The 23,829-nt window shown below is 43.6% G+C and overlaps 1 protein-coding gene and 1 long non-coding RNA gene across 2 annotated transcripts in view; one reads left to right on the plus strand and one right to left on the minus strand.

Annotated features, from left to right (window-relative positions):
• Positions 1–6,012, plus strand: part of LOC146189035 (sodium/iodide cotransporter-like) — a 48,313-nt gene extending 42,301 nt beyond the window's left edge. The window contains exons 14-16 of the mRNA XM_084605167.1: positions 2,785–2,885; positions 3,603–3,697; positions 5,857–6,012. Coding sequence (XP_084461293.1) covers positions 2,785–2,885; positions 3,603–3,697; positions 5,857–6,012 — 352 coding nt within the window. The remainder of the gene's footprint in view (positions 1–2,784; positions 2,886–3,602; positions 3,698–5,856) is intronic.
• A 9,742-nt stretch (positions 6,013–15,754) lies between these two features.
• Positions 15,755–21,793, minus strand: LOC146189036 (uncharacterized). The gene is made up of 3 exons (XR_014707625.1): positions 21,772–21,793; positions 15,938–16,046; positions 15,755–15,877 (listed from the first exon to the last, which is right to left on the minus strand). It is a non-coding gene; the product is annotated as an uncharacterized LOC146189036 (long non-coding RNA).
• Positions 21,794–23,829: the final 2,036 nt, after the last annotated feature.

Consider the following 23,829-nt stretch of genomic DNA (forward strand, 5'->3'; position numbering starts at 1 on the left):
GTCCCAATGTGACTTCGGGCGACGCTGTAGTGGAGGGCTCTGAAAACCTCGACAACGCAAGGGCTCTTTATGGAGCACTGACTTCTCACAACTTACGTGCGCCTTGCTTCTCACCTCCGTCGAAAAGCGACCGCCGCGACCGGGAGTTGGTCTCGCGTCCATGGATTGTGGTGTACGGTATAAGCATAGGCACAACCAGACCTAATTTGCCATACGTATTTAAGATAGAAATGCATGAATTCAGCACTCGTTGTTGTCATCACAGAAGATCTGCGAGAATATGACACAATTTCACTATTATATCTGATGGGCGCTCCATACGATTATACTGAAATAAATAAAATCATATGAATTTTCTTGTAAATGATGAAGTTCGTTCGGATAGAAAATGGCAAGGAAATTAGCATGGAAATGCATAAAGTGCCACATGTTTTTTTTTTTTTTTTTTCCTGGCGCGATTTAAACTTGTGTCAATATGGAGAGGTACCTTTGATGATGGCTGGGAGCAGAATAGCGGTCTTAAGTAACCAAACGCACACAAACGTCAACCTAATAAAACGTCCGACGGAGACAAAAATACAGTTTGATGTCAATTGGTATCGCCGTTTTTGATGCAAACACTAGAGAACGCTTAAGTTTCGCTCTAAAAGGAGACGTAAGAGATTGCGCTCTTGTTGTTCATTTCTTCCCACTTCAATGATACTTTGATCATACCAGATTATTTGCCTATAATTAACGGATGTACACGTTTAAGCTCAGAATTAATATAGTTTTAATGACCGCTTATGATCACCGGCAGGTTGCTGATGCTCCACCTCAGCTTCCACCGCACCTGTTACGGGGATTCGCTTTTATTTTTGACGCTCGTACCTCGGCATGCCGCCTTCCTTTCAACCGTCTAGCTTCTCATATCGAGTGTTCTTCACTGCATTATCCGCATCCTTCTTGCGACTTCTACCTGGTCCCGTGGAGCAGCACCGTAACGACAAGAAGCATCCTCAAACGAAGCCATCGCAGTATTACATGCATCTGGTACATTGCCAGACAAACCTGTCGCACTTGTAGCAGCCACAGATGATCGTATTTATTCAGCAGCACACACACGATATTAGTGTAACCCAGGCCTGTTTCATTCACGAGACACCCTACAGTCAATCAATCAAACTATCAACCACCGCCAATCGATCAAACATATGCACTGTTTATAAGGCATCGATCGAGCCATATGTTTCGGATCGACATTGAAACTCAAGGTTGTGATATACACGCGGAGGCACCGTTCACCTTGTCCAACACGCACCATGATTTTAGCTGTTTAGTTGCTGTGGCTACCGCATGCAATGACCGCGACATCGAAATGTTTTCGCCGACAGGAATTTTACAAGTATTTGAATGCTCTCTGTCAGACAGTGCTAGTCGAGGGTTTGTCTGTGCAATTAAATTGCCGCATCAAAAATTAGGACTTGTTGGCTGCGGGGTTGTGACAGGTCAATAAATGAGCTTTCCCCGCCTAATCACGGCTTATAGTAACAAACCGCTTACCCCACCCAGTTATCACATGCGCTGCCGAATGCACGCCGACCACTGCGAGCCGTGCTCTTCGGAACAAAAGAACAACCCGTGCTGACAACAAACAGGCATTTATTGCTGCAATAATTAACAACGGCAGCTAGCAACAGAACACGCTAATTAATTTAGGCCGTCCGATTCACCAGCAGGGCTACGGGCGAATGTACGCTAACGCTCAAGTAGGGGATATACTCTGAGGCCGGACAGGATGACAAGGCGGGAAAAGTCACGCAAGGTTTCGCCTCGCCGGCTAATGCTGGGTGCCGCGAGGGGGCTTCCGTTCGCGTCGAGTTCCCGATGTTGTTGTTGTGGCTCTAGGAAGAAGGAAACGAAAACGCACAGGCCTGCTACTGGCTCTGTTGCTGAGCCACTTCCGCTGCCTCGTGCGCACAGAAGAGAGAAAGTAGAGAAGAAAGAAAAAGAAGAGGGAAAGAAAGCCGCGCGCTGCAACAGCCGTCGTTCACCACCTAAAGCGGTGGCGGGTACAATGACTGCCTACAACAGATAAAAATTCCGTGGCAGGCTAGCCTCCGCCACAAGCGGCGTTGACATACTAGTCCCAGTCCCGTAGAGCCAGGAACAGCCACCCTTCAGCCCCTCCACCTTCCCGATGGCGGAGAGAGCTTGGTTTTCACCCGTGTGCAGGGATGACGCCTTCCGTGGCTCTCCGGCTGCAGCCACGCTGGCGCCATCTCTCGATAGTTAATGTTAACCACCAATGCTGGCGCCATTTCGCGATAGCTAGAGCAACTACCGCGGGGGATAGCCGACTTTAAAGGTAACGATGGGAGATTGTTCCCCACATACCATATCAATAGACGCCAACATCAATTCAATTCCCTTCATTTTAGCTTCGCATATGTGAAACATGTGAGCGGTGAGTTAAATCCTCTGTGCTATACCAGATCATGAACCAAATAATTACCCAACAATCCTCCGTTTTGCAGTTAACTTTGTAGAAGTTAATATTTCAAAATTCTACTTGGGCAATACGGGATTATTTAAGGGAAAGGTAACTTTTAATTTACGGCCTGTCTGACTTTTCCCTGGGCGTCATATAACATATACAGAAACTGCGCTCTACACTAAAGTATTCCCTTTTTACGTAGCTTCCCCCTACAGAATAAAAGCCCTTCAAAGAGAAAAGAGTAAGAGATTCCTGTGACTCCAGAGCCATGAAAAAGTATTTCCGGCTTCTTGCCTTTTATCTTGCAGCGAATACGTGTTTCCCCTTTACCGGTTGTCCTTCCTTTGGATCTCCTCGATTGGCGCTCTGCTGACAATTTTCCTGGGTACGACGCTAAGCCTTGCTATGGGTAAGTATAAAGTTTATATTGCCTACGTGTGGTCGTTGAATATACAAACACTATGCAAATTTTACAGCGGATAAAAACGATTGAACGTCATGATTCGAGCGGGATAGCCTAAGTTGAATACTAGCCTTAATAATAATTGCATAACTATAGCAGAATAAAAAATACATAGTATGTGTGGATCCCGATCAGCTTAATGTTTATTCAAAGCTTTGTAACTGTTCGAAATCAAGATGAATAAGAGTCCTCTACATACATCGAAATATGCTAAATGGTGAGATCTAGAAACCTCACTTAGCGCAATCTTGCCTAGATGCTTCAAAAAATGTAGGAAGAGATTGTCTATATTTTTATTTTCTTTAGAGAGTGAGTTTTTACAGTGAGCTCGTTTTTATAATAAAACCCCCCAATAATGTTTCAAATACCTTATGCACATTCCTTTTTGCGATTCACTGATTGCTTTTTTTTTTTCTTTCGGTGACTCATGCTCGGCACAACCATGTAATTTTGGCAATAAGGAAACGATTAGTAAATGTGTATTTTAAAGTTTCTCTCCTAAACGTCTTATGGTATTCTCAGAAAGAAAATATATTGTTACTAATGCATTAGGTGTGTTTGCGTGAAGACGAATGCGCGAAATATTATGATTATATTTTGCACAAAGTATCTACGTTATCTAGATGATTGTTGAAATTTGTTCATTCATTTTCTCTTGATTAGATGGCGTGCCGAAGTCGAGAAACAATTTGCGCCTTATCAGCCCCCTTTTTCTCTGCTTTTGGCTCCGCTTCAATTTCTTCCGAAGAATACTCCAAGTAAGTGTTCTGAATTGAATGTTTTAACAGTTAAATCGAAGAGTCCTTATAGCCTTTCGTGTCTGGACCGTTTCCTATATAGCTTTTGATGATTTCCATCAAATATGGTGGAGGTGGTAAGGCGAAAAGCTGTGGACACAGCATGACCGATGATTTTGCCTCTATTACAAGCGGCTTTCTTACTGCTAAGACAGCCAACATTAACTTGAAGTAACATTGTAAACACTTACCACAGGAACCTGGCTTCATCTAAGGTATAATGAACCACCATAATATCAGGCAAGCTCAATAATCAGTCACATTGAACAAACGATTACAAGAGAATGAGTGGAAGCTGTGCTTTAACGCATGACAGAATAATAACGAGACGAACTTTCCGCTAATGGCAAGAAGCAGAAGGTTCAGGATGCAACTCATTGCTAGTACGCAATGATGACATGTATAAAACGACAATATGTATCTCTCGGCTTTCCGGTGCGTTCCCTTGAATGGATTTGTAATATTTTGCTTCAGAATTTACCACACAATATAAGTGTATGCAAGAGATCCTCCAAGCGTGGCGTTAATTTTGCTGGAGGACATGTTGCAGCATATGTGACCTGCACACGACGCTTCAAAGCGTCAAATTTCCATGTACTACGTTATTTTTTTCATGAATACATGCCCCACTTGGCTACATCTAAAATGCGACTACCAGAGTTTTGCTCCCCGAGGCATACTCAACACAGGTGGTATTCCTTCTGTAAATATTTAGCAAATATTATGCTATATGCGATAATCCTAAACATTAGGAGTTTTCTCGCGTAAATTTTTATTGGCCATGGTGAACATCTTTTTGTCAGAGTAGCAAAGTTGTACATAAACGCTAGAACGGCTGTCTCGGTAATTTTAATGAGAAATTATTGTATGGCACATCGACGACAAAACCCCTGCACCCAAAAAGCGATGTTCTAAACAAACGATATCGCGCGGGAAATTCAAACATCTCACGACACTCCTACGAAGCATGATGTCAGGCGTGCGATAAAGCGGCTTGAACACAACAAGCAATGCGAATTTCATACGTGCACTTGTCCCAAATAATTCAGCCTAATAAATTATTTACAATAGTATAAACCAATTTAAGGTTATATGCGGTATTCGACCCCAGGTCCTCGAGTTGCCACCTAAACACGCTATCAACTGCGCCACGCTAATTACGCTTCGGCGGCCTCGGAACAAGAGGAGTGGAATATGGATATCGTTCGGGTCATGGCCGCATCAATAGTATTCTCGGTGCAATATTTACGCATTCGCCTTCAGTGCATATAGGCGAGCTTAACTGTCTTCGCGAAATGTTCGCTTGGAAATAACACAGCTATAGTCGTGAAGGGCTATAGATTTGTTACGTTGGTGGCATATATTTTATATCAACTAAAAAAGCTACTTTCTCACTGCTGAACGCTGCGAGACGCAGTATAATGCCCGAGTGAATTTCGATATGTAACCGACAGTTATGAAACCTGTTGATAACGGATGAGAAACTGCAGAGTTCATTTATTCTTTTGATCAAGCCGAATGACTGAAAACTATATTATTAGGCTATTCCAAAAACGGTCATTTAGAAGATTTCTCACAGTCGTCGAAAGCCGCTGATTGATAGAACTGCCATTCATGTCTGTTCCTCAAACACGCACATAATATTCATGCTTTCCGTCATGAGGGAAAACCTGCTTCATACTTCAACAGTAGGTATTTTACATCCTCCCAATATCCTTCTAAAAAGCCTGCACTGCATGCAGGTGTAATCACTGGTTAAATTTTGAGTCCAACGTTTTATGGAAAAAGGCAAGCTGAAGTGATACGCCGAAAGGGAGAAGTGTCTCATTACCATCCACCAAAATACACCTATACTAATGCAACACAGAGCTTTCTTTGTTTTTTTTTGCAACAGAGAGCTTTTATAAAAACTGCGAAACGAAAAGAAATATATATTCTGCTCCAAGAATCGATCACGTGACCACAGTCTGCTTAGAGAAGCATGTGGATGGGAATTAGTAATTGCTTCGCAAAGACGTTTTGCTGCTGCTGATAGTATAGGATTTAATACACCATAGTACATTCAATGCGTGCCACAAATTTACTCTGTGCAATTACTTATAATTTTTTTATTTGAACAGTGCAATGACGCAAGGAAGAGGAAAGACACGAAGGGTTGCTCGGAACATGAGAACGACAATGCCGACCTGGCCCAGGCTACTGCACTCTACTCGGGCCAAGAAATCACAGAACTTCTTGACGGTGATGGTCAAGAGAGGCTTGAAACTGTTACGTAATAAAATTTTACACGCATTTGTGATGCATATTTCAGCTGCATTGAGTAATACTCCGTGCACGTTTTCACATTCTACTAGTGATCTTAGCAATATAAATATTCATATAAACATTCTCGTACCCCTTGTCAACTACAAAAGGAACGGGCATTGAGTTTAGTTTTGATAAGTAACTTTCACAGTTTGAGGAGGTTACCTATTGAAGGGCTTATTTGGTGGGATCAAACAACCGCACGACCGGACCGCGGTCAAACTAGGAACAGATATTTTTGTGCAGAAACCTAGGACTAGACAAATAACTACAGATAACAACTAACGAGCTCAGCAAACAAGACGAAAAAGAAGAAAAAAAATATGCCGACGATTACGTTATTTCCTAATGCGAAATTTGAGAGCAGCTCATCAGCTGTTTCACCTTTTTCAATAGATTGAGGCAAAAATTTCAAGCAAGGCATGTATGCACAATTACAGACATCTATTTTATTTTTACCACATACTCCTTCAAGAAACACTCCACTAACAGTTCTTGACTGTCATGAAGGAAGCTTTGTGGTTGGAGAAATGAAGAAATCAATTAATTTATCGCGAGAAAATCCATTAATTTATCGGAGGGAGGCAGCGCGTGGGCCCATAGGAAAGTTACGGCGAACGCATTAATGCCAATAGCAGCAGAAGAGAAGAATGAACCTTCGCAAATACCTTAAACTGATTTGAAAACGTTGTAACCAAAGTTAGCAAGCATCTCGTCAAATGTCTAGCCGTTTGTTTTAAAGTAAAGTGCAGGCCGGCTAGATTCGGACCAGGCCTTTCTCGAAAGTGGAGAGACGATCGGTTAGAGATCTAGACTATCAAACTAGCTGTATATACGCAAGCTACATCAAAATATGATGGTTTTCTCTGTGAGTGTGTGAATTCTCGATTACTGCACATGTTACTCTGCAGTTCGGTGTGGGCCCTCGCATTATTCATGAATTATCTTTACAGTGTGTACTATGTGTGGTCACGTGTTCCACTTGAGCTCTGAAGCATGCCTTTCATAATCGGTTCACAAAAAGGAAAGGCGCAGTACCTGTCATATATAATTCTCTGGATACCTGAATCGCGCCGTAATGCAAGGAAAGAAGGTGGGAGGGAAAGTAGAGCTGGTTTCGAGTTACAGTGTCGACGGCGACGATGATGCCAAACCCAGGAACGGGCGCCAAAGAGCAGCGCTGTAAAAACATTATCGAGGGACCTTTGGACCACAAAAATGCATTGAGGCGAAAGTCATTATACAGCGGTGGATCGTTGTTGTTATTGTGATTGTAGGAAGAATGAAAAGAAAATGCACGGGCCTGTAACTGGCTCTGTAGCTGAGCCACCTCCGCTGCCTCGTGCGGACAGAAAAGAAAATAGAGAAGAAAGAAAGAAAAAGAAAAGGAAGGGAAAGACGCGCGTCGCAACAGCCGTCGTCCACCACCGAAGCAGTGGCGGGTGCAATAACGGCCTACAACAGATACAACTCTGGTGGCAACAGCTACAAACGTGGCGATGCTGAAATCAAGTACAAATTGCAAGAGGCGCCAAACAACACTATGCAATATGCAAAAGAGAGGGGCAAGTAATGTTTTTCGGAAAAATCGGAGTTGTTTATATAAAATCGAAAACACCTAGGCCAAAAGAACAAGCCGACGTAAATATAGAAGTGCAGGCACAAGCGGTCCCGAAAGTCGGGCAAATTAGGGTGCTAGGAATGGCCCCGCAAATAGACGGATACAACATATAAACTATAAAGGAACTGGTAGGACAGGTTATACAAACGACAAGTTTTATAAGGAGAATAGCCAATAAAAAAAGACATCTTAAGGAAAATAACCTACTAAGGCTCATACGAGCATTCGTAATAAGGAGGGTCGGGCATGCCATGCCATACTTAGACCTGATGAAGGCCGAAAAGGTTAGAATCGATAGCATGATCAGAAAATTCATTAAAAGAGCACTACACCTCCTGGAAAGTGCCTCCACGGACAGGCTTGTGATTCTGGGAATACACAACACATTAGATGAAATAATTGAGGCAACACTAGGTACACAACAAAAGGGCTAGAGAAAACTAAAGGTGGAAGGAACATATTGAGGGAAATTGGTATACAACCGAAAGAAATATGGGACAATACAGAGGAAATGAGAGGGGAGGACCGGAAACGGATCCATATCCCCCATTACCAAAGAACATGCACCCTACTATAATAAGCAAAGAAGCGAGAAAAGGGCATAGACACAGACTCGGAGATTCGGGGTAGAAATTTCAGGTAGAATTGCATATGTACACCCTGCATATTGCGGCAAAGGAAAAATGAATGCAGTCTAAGTAATGGCAAGCGAGAGACGGTTACAGCAGTCTCTATAAAAACAAGATTGGTGCAGACAGTGAAAGAGGCTGCAATAGCTCTGGCTCTTTCTCAGACGACGCAAAATACGTAGTGACAGCCAAAGCTCAATCAGGAGCTGCACCGCAGGAGTCGTAGCGACGACCGCCGGTCGAATCCTCGATCAAAAGGCAATATAGAAAGAGACGTAACACTTGTGCGGACGCCAGCCCACGCAGGCGGAAGCTTATTACCAAATCATATCCCGTAGGAGCACTCGAGTAGGCGACGCTCTGTCGCTAAGCTGTGGTTGTCCTGCTAGTGTATCCCTGAGTGTGTCCCTGACGGCCAACTGTTGTGGCTACAACGGAGTGTGGCTTGTAACAATATAGAGAATGAACTAAAAAACATGATTCCCCAGAGAGGGGAAAACAATAGAAGCGGGGAGGGGGGTTGCGTGGATGGATGGATGGATGAATGGATGAAATATAAGAGCGTCCCTATTGAAACGGGGTGGTAGCCGTAGCTATCATGCTCGTTTTTCTCCATATATCTTAATTATTGTTTTAAGTTGGTTAACTATACCATCGTTCTTTTAATAAATTTTTGTTCCTACATTACTGACATTATGTGACGTTTCTGCTTTTAAGCCACCAATCTTCCAGCCGTTTTTTGCCTGCTTCAACCGCCGCTTTATTCACCCGGCCACTGGTATCTCTAAACCTCAGAGCTTCAGGAAGAGTGATCGCGCCTACATCGACTTCCGGATGCATACCAATACATTCGAGTATAATGTGGTCAATTCCTCGAAGCAACTCGTATAATATGGAGTGGATGGATGGATGGAATATAGGAGCGTCCCCTTTAAAACGGGGTGGTAGCAGTAGCTATCATGCTCATTTTTCTCCATATATCTTAATTATTGATTTAGAATGGTTAACTAAACCATCATTCTATTTATTAAATTTTGCTCCTACATTACTAACATTGTCACTTCTCTGCTTTTAAGCCACCAATCTTCCAGCCGTTTTTTGCTAGTTTCCACCGCCGGTTTATTCACCCGGCCACTGGTATCTCTAAACCCCAGAGCTTCAGGAACAGTTACTGCACCTGCATCAACTTCCGGATGGATACCATTACTTTCGAGTATAATATGGTCAATTGTTTCACTGGAGTTACCACATACAGCACATGCGTCATCTTCATTGTTAAATTTCTTTTTGTAGCTGCGTGTTCTAAGGCACCCTGATCTAGCTTCAAAAACTAGGGCACTGCCTCTTGAGTTGTCAAAGAAAGCTTCCTTCCTGATCTGCAATATTCCACTTTCGGTATAATTCCACACTCTCTTTCTTCTCCATCGAATTTATCCAATTTTTGCCTTCTGTGTTTTTCACCTGTTGCTTAATGCTCTTTATTTTTCCGTCCTTGTGACTAGCATACGTACTAGTTAGTTTCCTAGTTCTTTTCCTCCATTGTGAGTCAACGCTTTTTAAGTACAAGTATTTAAATACTTTAGCTGCCCATCTGTTACTGTCCAATTCCCTCAGGCGTTCCTCATATAATATTTTACTCTGAGCTTCCCGTACTTCGAAAGATGCCCAGCCCATATCTCCCTGTACCGCCTCATTTGTGGTTTTGCCGTGGGCACCTAGTGCTAATCGTCCAACGGCTCTCTGATTTATTTCTAATGTCGACTGTACCTCTGATTTTAGGCACAAAACTGCATTTCCGAAAGTAAGTCCGGGCACCATAATTCCTTTCCAAGTACCCCTCAAAACTTCATACCTGTTGTATCCGCACAATTCCCTATGCTTCATTATTCCGGCATTTCGTCGTCCTTTAGCCTTAAGAGATTGCTCATGCTATCCAATGTATATCAATCCTTCGTTTACCCATACCCCCAGATATTTGTATTCTCCTACTCTGGGTATTTCATGGCCTTGTATTTTAAGACTCTGAACAGTTGAGCCATTGAAAATCATCAGAAAATCATAAAGCGCCAAACAGCGCCCCATACGGCGCAACTGGCCGATAGGCGAGTCTCACCCCAGCTGTGGGTTGGCGCGGCTGAAAGCGGAACTGAAACTATGCGACTGAACTTTATCTCACAAATGGCGAATTTGCGATCGTAGTTATGCCTACCATTGCGCACAGGAAGTGTCCACACAGCACTCATACGCGCATTTTAGGTTCCGGGGGTAGTTACGTGCCCACTTGGTGCGTGTATAGAAGGTTTATGATATGAACAACCCAACTAACTAATGTGAGTCTGCCCATGTCCAAATTCATGAGCGCCTGTCACCACAGCCTTACATGCACATAGTTTGAGAAAGTGGTCCTGGTGGAGTTATCACAGTTTCCAAACTCTGCTGAAGTGATACTTTACACTATCTGATCAGTATTAAACTAGCTGCGTATAGCGGTGTCATATCAGCCGCAACGCCTCCTGCAGCGACATCGGGTGCTTTGGAAAATAACTTATCCTTTTCCAAGAAGGCTGAAAGGGTTCTGGCGTGAGTTAAAGAATTGAGTAAAAATTTAAGAAAACCGCCCCACGTTTTGCTATCTTGATTAGCAATGCAGTAAACGAAAGTAGTGCAGCAGATTGGACCTTCTAAGTAAACAGTAGTGACCCTAAGTTGATTTACACCCCTTTAGCTACTTTGTTGCCCGCTCAGTTTTAATCGCTTTGAACAATTAGAATTCGTTTCCCTTGCCTATCATCCGATGTTTTGAAATGAGAGTATTAGGTGAATAAAACGTCATCAATCTGGAATGCAAAAACTAGGAGGAAACTGACTTGAAAACAGAAATAAGTCATTTATTGGATTAAAGAACAACAGACAGGCCAAATCACTGTTACTTAACATTCCTTATTCACCTCGATACTCATTTGCAGGTTCCTAAACTTCAGTGTACATCAGTGTAACTCACCCTTCGAGCAGTCATTATGTTAAGTGATCCATGCCTATAAATTTGAAGTAGCACCGGTCGCTGCCTTTTATTTCCAAATAGGCAACATTTAAAGCCCCTTATAGGCCGGCAATAATGAAGCGTATGCCCTAGAAATTATTTCGAGGTTGCCTAATAAACATATATTATGGTGAGGCTACCAAAAAAAATTATATGCCTCTGCCCGGGACGTGTAAATTATCTTACTGGTCTACAGAACTTCTTGATACTCTGTGTATTCATGTATTAACAAGCAAACTATGTGTCGCACAAGCAGCCGAAATTTTATCACAATTTTGCCGGAATTCTGCAACCTAAGTATGCTCCATCATACAATCTGCATATCCTCAATAGTGTCAAGATCTCTCTGTGAACTCTATGCACAAACTTGTAAAAATACAGATCTGCACAAATAGATTTCATTAAGGTTGCCACTAATTAGTGTGTGTGCTAAAATATGTACGAGATAACAGAGGTACCACTTAAAAGATTAGTGACTCTAACGAGGATCCGCAAGGAGAGTAGAGGACAGGAGCTTATCAAAAGCTGTAGCTTCATACTGTTTAAGGTGCAATTTGTCTCGCTTCCCCAGTTTGTCCATTATGTCTTTTAACTCGTTGTTCTAGTCGCCAGAACCGTTTCTTTGCATTTCAATGAGTGTGGCGCCCTAGAAAAATCTCTTGGCGTTAGATACCGCAGAGATATACCCATTGTAATCATTCACTTGTGTAAAGCGACGCTTTGGTGACCCAGTGGTTAAGGCACTCAAACGCTGTACCAAAGAACGCGGGATTGAATTCCGGCCCCAGCAGCCGCTTTTCGATAGGCGCGAAAAGGAAGGTGCTCATATGCTGTGCGGTATTACTGCACATTGAATAACCCTATAGAATCAAAATTTCCGGAGTCCTCCACTACGGCGTGTCTCATAGCCTCAGTCGATTTGGGACGTTGAATACTGTCAACCAAACTATTTATGTAAGGGGCCAGCTAGTCATGAAGCCGGTTTACAAAAGTGCCAGAAGAACGTTCAGGTGGCAGGCACCCTAGAAAGCTGCCAACTACGCGAGAAATGAATATTAACAATGAAACGGGTCCAGTGCACGGTAATGAACACCAGGCGGTTGAAATTTTTGGAGCCCTTCGTTACGGCGCCTCTTATAGCCACAGTCGCTCTCGAAAGTTAAACCCTGCCAACGAAATATCTAACCAAAACAAACACAAATGAGGCCACAAATGAATTACATAAGGCTTTAAACGCACACAACGACGAAAAAGCACGCGTACCGACCGCTCGAACTGACAAACAAGTGTTTCGTATGCGAAGCGCTTTTTCGAATCGCAATTGGAGGAAACCGAAGAGGAAACGACATCGCTGCGCAAGTGTTTCATTTCTTTCCTTTATTCCCCTGAAGCGGCTAGGAAACAATACTAGCCAATTGTATATACGATTGTTGGGATGGGTTGTCGATCATCCCGATATTCAGTGTGAGATGGTTATATACCCAAGGTTTTCAGCCACAAGACAAAGGCCTTAGCATGAACGGGAAAATAATGCTTTCGTGTACAGTGCGCATTGTGCCTAAGTATGCCAAGCCACTGCAGCGATGCCACTTCTCTGGAACGGGCTGTATACATTGTCATGTAGAATTACACAAGGTTTTATCCAGCTTAAACCAGTTAAGCTCTTCAAAACCACTGTTCATGATGGTATGGCATGCGTTTCTTCGGCGACTTGACATTGAGATACCGGCACAGAGTTCGGCAGCAGTGATAAAACTGAATAATAAATTTGGTGTTCAGAGAAAGGTTAAAAATGTCGACTGTCTCAGTTAGAGACAAATTTCTATGCCTAAATTAACGGTGTACTATTGGATATATATATGTAGTTGGTTCTAGTGATCATCGCGAGCATGTCTGCAACTTGGCTAGTAGATGAACGCCAAATCGAAACTGAAATGGCCTGACACCAACCCGTATGCTGCACAAGAAATGAATGTCACAATTTTGGTACGGAGTAGCGTTCGTATTTTTCCCGAAAGCGTGTCTTCTAATTCTGGGTTACAACTAAGCTTCTGGACCGGAAGAACTATAAACGCTATCACAAAAAAGTCCGGCATTGAATAGCCAGTTCTGCTTCATGCAGTGAATGTTGCGGTGCTATTTTAGGTCATACCATAAATAGCTGGTTCGCGGCAAAAATTGCAATCGGTCTTCACGATATGGCGGACACTTAAGCCATACTATCGCGTGCACACTTAAGACGAAGGTTGAGCGTTCTCTCAGTGTTTCAGTCCTCATGATCTTTGGGTAAGTGACAGTAAGATCAAGCTCACATTTTGCTAGACAAGCGCTTTACGGCGATAAGCGGCTAGAACTTAGCATACTGATTTATTACTGCTTAAATTAATCACGCCAGAATGGTCACTGAAGCTTGGAAAAGGGGTATTCCATGGCTAGAGAGTTTTCGTGTAGGCCGCAAAGCATTGCTGAATGTTTTTATAGCCCCATAATCGCCATTACAGCCCGCACGCACACATATACGCGTGCGCACATGTGTGTTAATGTACCTTAACACGCAATCAGGCACAAATTTTAAACAAATGGTATAACTATTTGGATCAATAGCCCACACGAGGAAATGTAACTATGCAAAAACAAAAGGACGAAGTTCCACAAAACAAACCGCACAACAAGGCAGAAGGACCCTTAAGAACTCACAGAATACATGGCAGGAGAGTCCATGGCCTCTGCCGTGGCGACACCTTAGCTGCAAGTAGTCAACAATCTCGGCTTCACCGCTTCTGTACAGCTGCCGCGATTGAGGACATAACCATCTTCTAGATCAATTCACTTCAATATATGTGGCCTGGTACGGAATCTTTGGACTGCCATTTGTATGTATGTACATATTGTGGGCGTTGTGAACCACACGAAAAAATGTGGCTTTGATATCTATGCAACTGGCACATCTGCTGCACTCTGCAGTAAGCGAGTGACGTCAACTCTCTAATTTTCCATTCTGTTCTTTAGTCACGACATCAGAAGCAACTGTTCTTTAGACATTGTATAATAAGGTTTGAGTGATATCTGATATCCGGAGTTCTCGAAATTCATACGGTTTCGATGGGGTACTAGAAGATTTCTCTTGCAATAAGAATTTTCAAGAAAAGGACCATTGAACATGAAGCCAAGCTCCATCAGTTCAGTTCAGTCGTTCAGTCGTGTCCGACTCTTCGTGATCCAATGGACCATATCACGCCATGTTTTCCGGTCTCTCACTATCTTCCTAACGTTACATAACTTCATCTGCAGCGCCTCGAGGATGCCATCTAACCATCGCATTCGCTACCTACCCCTTCTCCGGTGATCCTCAACCTTTCCCAACATCAAATCTTTCTCCAACGACTCCTCTCTTCTCATCAGATGACCAAAGTAGCTGAGCTTTAACTTTAAAATTTGGCCCTCCAATGAGCAGTCAATGTTTATGGTCGACAATATTGACTTATTTGATCTTCTGGCAGTCCAAGGAACTCTCAAGTCCCCGCCAGAATGACAATTCAAACGCGTCAATTCTTCGACGGTCACCCTATTTCACAGTCCAACTCTCGCATCCATACATCACAACTGGAAAGACCATAGCACGAGTTATACGGAATTTGGTTGGCAGACTAATGTCTATGCTCTTTACTAGGCGGTCAAAGCTAGCCATGGCTCTCTTTCCCAGAAGCAGGCGTCTCCTAATTTCATGGCTGCAGTCTCCTTCTGAGGTAATCTTAACGCCCAAGAAGAGACAATCTGTCACAGCGTCTACTTCTTGTCCCTTGATGCTCCAGGACGTAATGGGGCAAGACACCATGATCTTTGTCTTTTTAATGTTCAGTTTAACCCCATCTTCTCACTCTCTTCTTGTACGCGCATCAGAAGTCTCTTGAGTTCCACTTCACTTTCTGCCATTAAAGTAGTATCATCCGCATATCTAAGGTTGTTGATACGTTTTCCAGCAATCTTCACTCAAGCTGAAGACTCGTCCAGATGGGCCTTCCTCATGATGCACTCAGCATATAGGTTAAATAGACAGGGCGACAGTATGCAGCCTTGTCTCAATCCTTTCTCAATCGGAAACCAATCAGTAAGACTATGCCAGTTCTGACTGTGGCCTCTTGCCCTCCATGCCCTCTGTGCAAATATGACAACAAAAGGCACATCCGTGCTTCTCGTTCATTCGGACTTAATAATACGCGTTTTTCATTATTTGTGCTGTGTGTAACTCGGAACTGCGGCACCCTTGCAAATAGAAAAACCAACATGTATATATAAATTTAAGAATTGCTCTTCCAAACTTATTAGGACTTGCCAACAGTTGATCTGAGAGTGCTAGCTTGTATGAGCTCATAATACAATCACTCACTACTAATATAAATGTAGATATTCACAGTGAAGAAAACAATAAATAAGGGAGCAAATTGCAATTTTATTTTCAACTTCGTCAGCCTCGGGGAGTCTCTGGCATGATTTTGACACTTACATATAAGCCAGAGTTGAGCTCCATTTACGAACCGAATTTGCTTCTGCCGAAAAAAAAACCTGCTCACATTAAAGAAAATCATTTTAGGCTTGTGGATACTTACTTTTCGAGGACCTCCACTGTGCCATCCGTGCACTTGACTCGCTCGCAGGGAAGTGTCACGACCTTTTCCTGTCCGTTTTTTATTTTATGGCCGTAGTATGTGCACGGACCTACATATGAATGACTCGAAATGAGTTGATGTACTACCACCCGCAAGACAAAAGTGGAAAGTCCACCACATGTCTTCTTCTTAGTGACTTCTGCCATTCAACACCCCTTCACCTCGGCAGTGACTTATTTCATAAACCTTCGTCATATAAAGGACGACTTATGTAACTAAGCTGCTCTGTCGCCGTCGTAGTGCACTCATCAAACAATTTGACAGTTTTCTAAAGCCTCTCGGCTTATAAAAGGCAACATACTTTCAATTCAGTGTTATTGCAGTAAATGAACCAGTCTAAATTCAATATTTCGAATCAATATTTACCGATGCTCAGGCTCGAACTGATTTGCAGCTTATGATGGCAAAGTGGCGAAAAACAACACACGCTGTAGATATCATTGTTCTTTTAACACTTCTTCTTACTTTCTACGAGATGCTTCCCCCTTACCACCAGGTAAGCTGCTTTACACCCAAATACAAACAAGCATTGGGTGCTAGAAATAACGTTTGGCCTACGGACTACACAGAGTGTTTGGCTTAACACAGGTTTAAACAATATCTACACACAGACTGGTAAGCAGAGGTGGGCATTTGACCTCAAAAAGTGCAACCTCACCTCAACCTCAATAAAAGTTTCCTGACCTCACTCAACCTCAACCTCAAAGCGTGAGGTTGAGGTTTGACCAGACGACCTCACCTCAATTTTTCTGCTGCCACCACCGACCTCACTCAACCTCACCTCAAACTCAAACTGTGAGTTTGAGGTCGGTTGCTCGACCTTTAAAAAAAAAAAAGATAGAAAAGGTTTTTCACTTGAAGACACTAACTATAAACGTCATGGCACAAGTCCTGTGCGGTGACACGCCAGAATGACGACATAAATTTTAAACAACATTGAATATGATGAGGCTTACTTGTAAAGTAAAAAAATTGAAATGAACATTTGCCAGCGGGGCTACTGATTCATAGCAGGCTGACCTAATAGCGGCAGTATAATTGGTCAGTGTCAACTCTTCAAACTTTATTTTTATATGTTTTGATATGGTGACTTTTGCCCTAATTCCCGCTGTAAAGCTTGTGTGTCCTTGGCGCTGCTGTATGCGAACCTCCGAAGGTCTGCAGTGAAACGTCGCACATATCTGTGACCGTCAAATAGTGTTTCCTCATGATAAGTCATAATTTCTTGGTGAAGACATTTTCCTGCGATTTGAATACGAATCGGATGACAAAATCGCAAGCAATCTAATGTTTCTGCAGTGTTAAGTCTCTGTTACAAAAAAAAAAAAAAAGTAGATCGACCACTTACGTATATATGGAAGTTGTAGTACCATAACATTCTTTTATCAAATTGACTTCTCACGCGGGACTCATCACAAGAGGCGGACAGAACAAATGTTGCCACATGCAGAGACGCTTAGTTAGGAAAAGGTAAAGCGTGCTTGACTTTTGACATTGCGCTACTTTCGATAATCCTGACGAGTGGGTTGTGCTGTATAGACCAAACCCCGTGACAAATTATTGGAAAGATTACCCTTCCTTCTACTTATAATAACTAATGCAGCCCCAAAACATTCCTTTTATCATTAATGTAAGTTAAAGAAATAATACGTTGGATTAGAGATAATTCGCACATTACCTTGAGATGCCGAGAGAAGCTTAAAAGCTGCTTTCCTTGTCCACGCAGTTTCTTGTCGCAGTGAATGCATTCCAAGTTTACAGTGGTTTTCGTTTCTTTTGCGTGGCTATTGCAACGGGAATTGCCTTCGATGTTTTTGTCAATTCTACAACTGCGCGCGCACACATCATTATTGGCATATTTAGATTTTTTAGCTATATCTGCCAAATTAACCGCAACCATGTCATGCACTCTCAACGCCGAACGCAATAATGCGATAGACCTCGAAGAAGAACGGCATACCTCAGCTGGAAAGGGCGGAAACTTCCGTCGTAAATTACAGCAAGTCGCCGACCACGGCATGGCTGCGTGTCTTCACTGAAACAAGGCGGCCACAGTAAATGGCGAAGAACAAAACATCTTGTTTAGATGCGGCCTTTTTTTTTTTTTTTGCCGATTTCAGGCGGCTCACCGACGCCGTTCGGGAGCGACTTCAAAGCAGACGTTCAGGGTGTCGATGAGAACGTGGGGCTGAGACACCAGCTTCTAGTCGCGACGAGAGAACCACGCCCACTGGGAGAATGAAGCGCGAACACTTAACCCATGCTACGGGAATTGTTTCGTTTTTCTTCGACTGCACAATATCCGTCAAGAGAGCAAGACTAGCGGGTGGTGAGCAGGGTGGCAACGCGTCTACACGGAGGAAGAGCACAGTTTGAACACTGACTAGCGTGTCCCTCTTGCGAAACGATGAGATGCCTGCATGGTCGACAAGCGACAGAAGTCCGCGCAGCCGCCGCGGTGTTTCGAGAACCAAGGGCCTGTCTTTATATTTCTTTAGACCAACATGAATACGCCAGTCGGAGGTAGCGCACAACCAAAAGCCAAAGAAGCAAAAAAAAAATAATAAATGTTGCTAGAGAAAGAATATGAGAGTTGTCTCTTCTGATTTTTTTTTTTTGTCTTTTTATTTTCTTAGGCGGAAAGGGGGGGGGGGTGACGATTGGCCGTACCGCAGAAAAGCGGCCGGTTGTGAGTAAACGCGGGTGCGCGAACGCGAGAGGGGGCACTGGTAAGTGACCACACAAAACGAAAATAAGAAGTGAGGAAAAATAGGGGTGGTGCAAGTATACTGAAAAACTAAAGAGAAGGGGAGACGCAGATCTTCACTCGCGCATTCACACGCTCAAGCACCGCGCACACATCTCGCTCTCTCGCCCACACTGCCACTGTATTTGTAACTCTCGGCCCGTTGACAGAAACGCACTTAAAAATACCTAAAACTCACAAACTCCCAGGAGGAACCCCAAAACAGACTGAGGCGCGCTTATGGGCAGTGGCTTACTTTCCAAGAAATGCCGAGGGGTTCCCGGGTCCGCGCTTTGTCCGCTAGCTGAGATCGGACGCCGGCTGCGGAGCCGAAAGAGCAGAAGCCAGTTTACGAACAAAAGGCGCGCCCGCCACTTTGGCTGCAAGCTGTAAAACGAAGGGGAGGCCCTCGATAAACAAACATGTAAATAAAAAAACGCAAGCTCACGTAGGGTATGAGAAAGGGATGACTGCAAGCAGTCGTCAGTCACCTTGCTAGGCTTACCACCAGGCAGACATCTCCTGTTGCCATTAAAATATATATATCTCTCTCTCGTCAGTCACCTGTCTGTTCAATGATTCTTCGAGAAGGGCACATTAAATTTATTTTTTTATGTAAGGGTTAATTTAATGTTTAGTGACTAATAATAATAACAATAATATTAATAAAAGAGTGGATTGCACTGATACAACTACGATCTACCGTCTTATTGCTTTGTTTCGTTTTAGCTCGTACCATATACAATAGCAAAAGCAGATTTTATTGACTAAAATACAATCTTCGTGGGTGACTTCAAGTCAAGCCATTTATCTCTCGTCTCTTCTGCATCCTTGTTCTTTTCATATGCCTCTCTGAAACCTACTCTCTCGTGCCATCCTCCCGAGCAATTCCTTGGTTGCTGTATCTTGCGCTTCCCTCTTTTCTACTATTCTAGCTTTTTTTTTTTTTCGAGAAGTCGGTACACCCACGTAGGTCTGGAAACCCTTCGAGTTTGCGCAGACTTTCTTTACTTCCCAAACTCGCTCGGAATGGTGGCGGGATCTTGTTTCACCCTCTTCCGTGTCTGCAGCCGTCGTGCGACCCCACTCGTTTGCTGCGCTGCACTTTATGCCCCCCCCCCCCCCCCTCCGTTTTTTTTTTTTCGTGTCGAACGTAAACGCACGGACGCAAACTGTTGTTACGTGCGCGTTGGTAGCCAAAAGAGTGTACACGACAGGCATTATGAAAGGTGTTTTGTCGGCTATTTTATCGCTGTGGGAAACAATAATTTCGACCTCACAAGCCGACCTCGCTAAGTTACGACCTCACTCAACCTCAAACTCACGCATGAGGTTGAGGTCTCATTTGCTGACCTCACTCAAAAATATTTCAGGTATTACCGATCTCACCTCAACCTCACCTCACTCCGTGAGGTTGAGGTCATTTTGAGGTTGAGGTTGACCTCATGAGGTCGTAACCTCATGAGGTTGCCCACCTCTGCTGGTAAGACATATACGATGATCCGCTGCAATGGCCTACGCTGCGCTGTTCTGTCATTAGAATAAAAGGGATGAATACCACCTTTTCCATTCTGCTTCTGATTTTTCCCTTCACATGACAGTATGGCCAAAGCCATGAAAACAACCCGAGTGAGTGCAAGAGCACGCATATTGGTTAAAAGTTACTCGCTGTTTTTCACAATTAGTAGGTAATGATTGTGCCTTATCTTCGCCCGCTTTTATACTCTGGATTTCAGAGTTAAAGAAGACGCGATGACGGCTATTGTGCCCGCGAAACAACCTTTAACACGAATTACCATGCATTTCGTCAGCAGAAACATGCATTAAGTAATGAATAAAACTGAGCTACCCAGAGCAGTGCAATTAAATTGAGACACGTGTGGTAGATGATATAGTCCTCTTTAATATCATTCCTAAGAGATTGCTTACAATGCTGAAAATTAATAGGTCATGAGTTTTTTTGCACATCAGCTAGACTAAATTGCAGCTGCCAGCCAGGATTGAAGAAGGGACTGCTTCTAGTATCGAAGGAAAACCCAAATCTGATGTGGGCATTTTCAATTCTTCCAAGAAATCAATGCACATGTTTTGATTAAACTGTGCATGTAATTTATTAGATTTTATGGTGTGTGCAAAAGGTACACGAGAAAACCAAAATATTTTCCTTTCATTCAGCGGTGATAACTATCCAGTCTTTTAGTAAATTTCTGTAGTGTTTTTATAATTGTTATTAAGTTGGTATTTGACAGACAGATGGCGCTCTATGATTATGAATGCCACCTCGAAATCGGTGCTTTTGCTTCATCTTCAAGAACTATCCGTCCATGATCACTAAAAAGCAATGCATTTCTCAGCAAGGCCGAAATTTGTGCTGTGTGAAGTGTTTATGAGAAGTTCTCAACTATCAGTGGGTCGAACATATTTGGACTTTGCAACAATTGTGCCTCAACAAAGCTTAAACCAAAAAGAATACCGCCTCTAAAACCACTCTCTTACGTCTCATATACTAGCGGAAGAGCTCCGATCCTTTTCCGCCCACCTTCAGGTTCTCGTGGAAAAAATGTCCCAGTGAAACATTGTTGACACACATGTTTTGAGGTGATATGCTCTCTTGATCGCTAGGGTACGTTTCTTGTGGTACCCATTGCAAGCTTAAGTCAGCCTTTCCACTAACTGGCATTCCTTTATGCACTAGCACTATAAGCCCAGTCTTCTAAATATGCGCAGTTGGCATCATGAGCGAAACATTTAGAGCGTACCTGCGCCACAGATGACATGGCCTTGCGCTGATTTACAGCGGGATGTTTAAAGTGAGTAGACTTCATGTGATGTATAGGTCGGCAAAATCAGCAGTGTTTACTCAAAAGAATTTGTTGAACCTACAGACTCACGCTCACTCAGACTCACAAGGCCAGAACTTACACTCATGAGCTGAAACTCACATTGGCTGGCGACTCGCTCAGGCTAAATCACACATTAACTCACACATCACACATCGCATCATAATGCATGCAGGCAGGAGACTCACTGTGGCTCACATAGACTCATGATTCATCGGGGCTCACTCAGTTCAAGTCACGACTCATCTCAGTCTGACGAACTACCTGGCTCAATCATTTGAACTGTACACTCATCTGGGCTCTTGTTCCGCCCTTTTTCAAGTCGCGCTGTTCTTCTTCAAAATGGCATACCAACTCGCTCAAGCATCAGTTCTATCGTAACTCTTATCGACTAACTCATATAAACTTACGATATATCTGGGCTTACTCGTTTATACTAAAGATTCAACTCAACACGCTCATTTTGACTCATCTGCACTCAGACTCACCTTTACTCGTAACTCAAGACTGATCTGAGCGGACTCATTTCGATTCAGTGCGCATCTGGACTCACTCATTTCAACTCTCGGCTAATCTGAGCTCATTCATTTTGATTCATCACGCATCTGGATTCACTCATTTGGAATCACAACTCAGAGCACGACGGTGACCTTCAAATGTGCCCGAGGCAGCCCATGTTTAGAGTGCACCCCCGAAATTTTATTTTGCTGAATTTGCGACAACACTGAAGTGAATTATAATTGACTTAGTTGTAGCAGAAAAGGAACCACGACACAAATACGACGAAGACGAGAGGTGGACAGGACGAGCAGTAACTAACAACTGAGCTTTATTGAAAAAAAAAAAAAAAACACTCCGCAGAAGCAAAGGAGGGAGGGGGCGGGTCTGCACATACGTGGACGAAACAAAATAGAAGAAACACGTTTACACTCAAAGATGATCTCTCGTCGCAGATGGGCGAGATAACCGCGAACACACAACAGAAAATCGCAAAAACGCGTTTCTCAACTAGTTTCTCTTCCACGATTGACAGATACTGGGCCTTTCCTTTCCTGTAAAGTGCTTAACTGCCTCTAAGTTGCGAAGGAGGCGAAAAATGCGTTCGTGTGCTGTGCGATGTAAATGCACGCTTAAGGTCCGCAGGTGGCCGAATTTAGACCGAGCCTTCCACTATGGCAGCCCTTTCACGCTTTCCGCTTTCACTCCCATCTTCCTCCCTTCATTTACTCCCAGCCGGGGTGGTGCAGTGGTAAGACGCCCGACTACTGTGCTGGAGTACCCGGGCTCGAATTCGACTTCGGCGGCTGCGTTTCGATGGAGGTGAAACGAATAGGCGTCCGTGTGCTGAGAGATGTCAGCGCACGTTAAAGATCCCCAGGTGGTCGAAATTACTCTGTAGCCCTCCACTACGGCTTCTCCTTTTCTCTTTCCGTTTTCACTCCCAACTTCCTCCCTTCCCTTACGGCGCGGATGAGGTGTTCACAGAAAACAAGCGAGACAGTTACCGCGCCTCGCCCTTCTTATAAATCGTCAATCAGTCCTCCCTTCATTTACGGCGCGTTAAATTGTCCACAGAATAAGTGTGGCAGGCATTGCGCGTATCATTTTCTGCGGACCAGTTATATAATTATTCGCTCTAATTAGGCACCTAATTAATAAACCACGTCAACCATTTTGTCACTTGCACCCCTTTGAATAAAGTTCTGTCCCATGATACCATTATTTTGCTGATATATCAACAATTTCCACAGCGCCGGCAAAAATCATGCCTGAGCGGAACCCGCCTACATAGCCGTACAATGCTTACGGATTAAAATAACAATGGGTTCAAAAAAAGAAAAGAAGTATCTGGCACTTTTTCTGTGGACGCCTGAACCTCGAAGTATGGGGCGGAAGGAATGTGGGAGTACTTTTTTATGTAGGCTGTCATTGCACCCGCTACCGTTTCGGTGGTGGACGATGGCTGTTGCGACGCACATCTTTCTCCCCCTTTTCTGTTTGTTTCTTCCCTATTTTCTCTTCTTTCCGCACGAGGCAGAGGAGTTGGCTGAGCTACAGTTGTTGTTGTTTTTGTTGTTGTGGCTGTAGGAAGAAGGCAACGAAAATGCACGGGCCTGCTACTGGCTCTGTAGCTGAGCAACCTCCGCTGCCTCGTGCAGACAGAAGAGAGAAAGTAGAGAAGAAAGAAAAAAAGAGGGAGAGAAAGACGCGCGCCGCAACAGCCGTTGTCCACCACCTAAGCGGTG

The sequence above is a fragment of the Amblyomma maculatum genome, chromosome 5, assembly GCF_055883805.1.
Source record: "Amblyomma maculatum isolate TAMU_Amacu chromosome 5, ASM5588380v1, whole genome shotgun sequence".
Lineage (NCBI taxonomy): Eukaryota > Metazoa > Arthropoda > Arachnida > Ixodida > Ixodidae > Amblyomma > Amblyomma maculatum.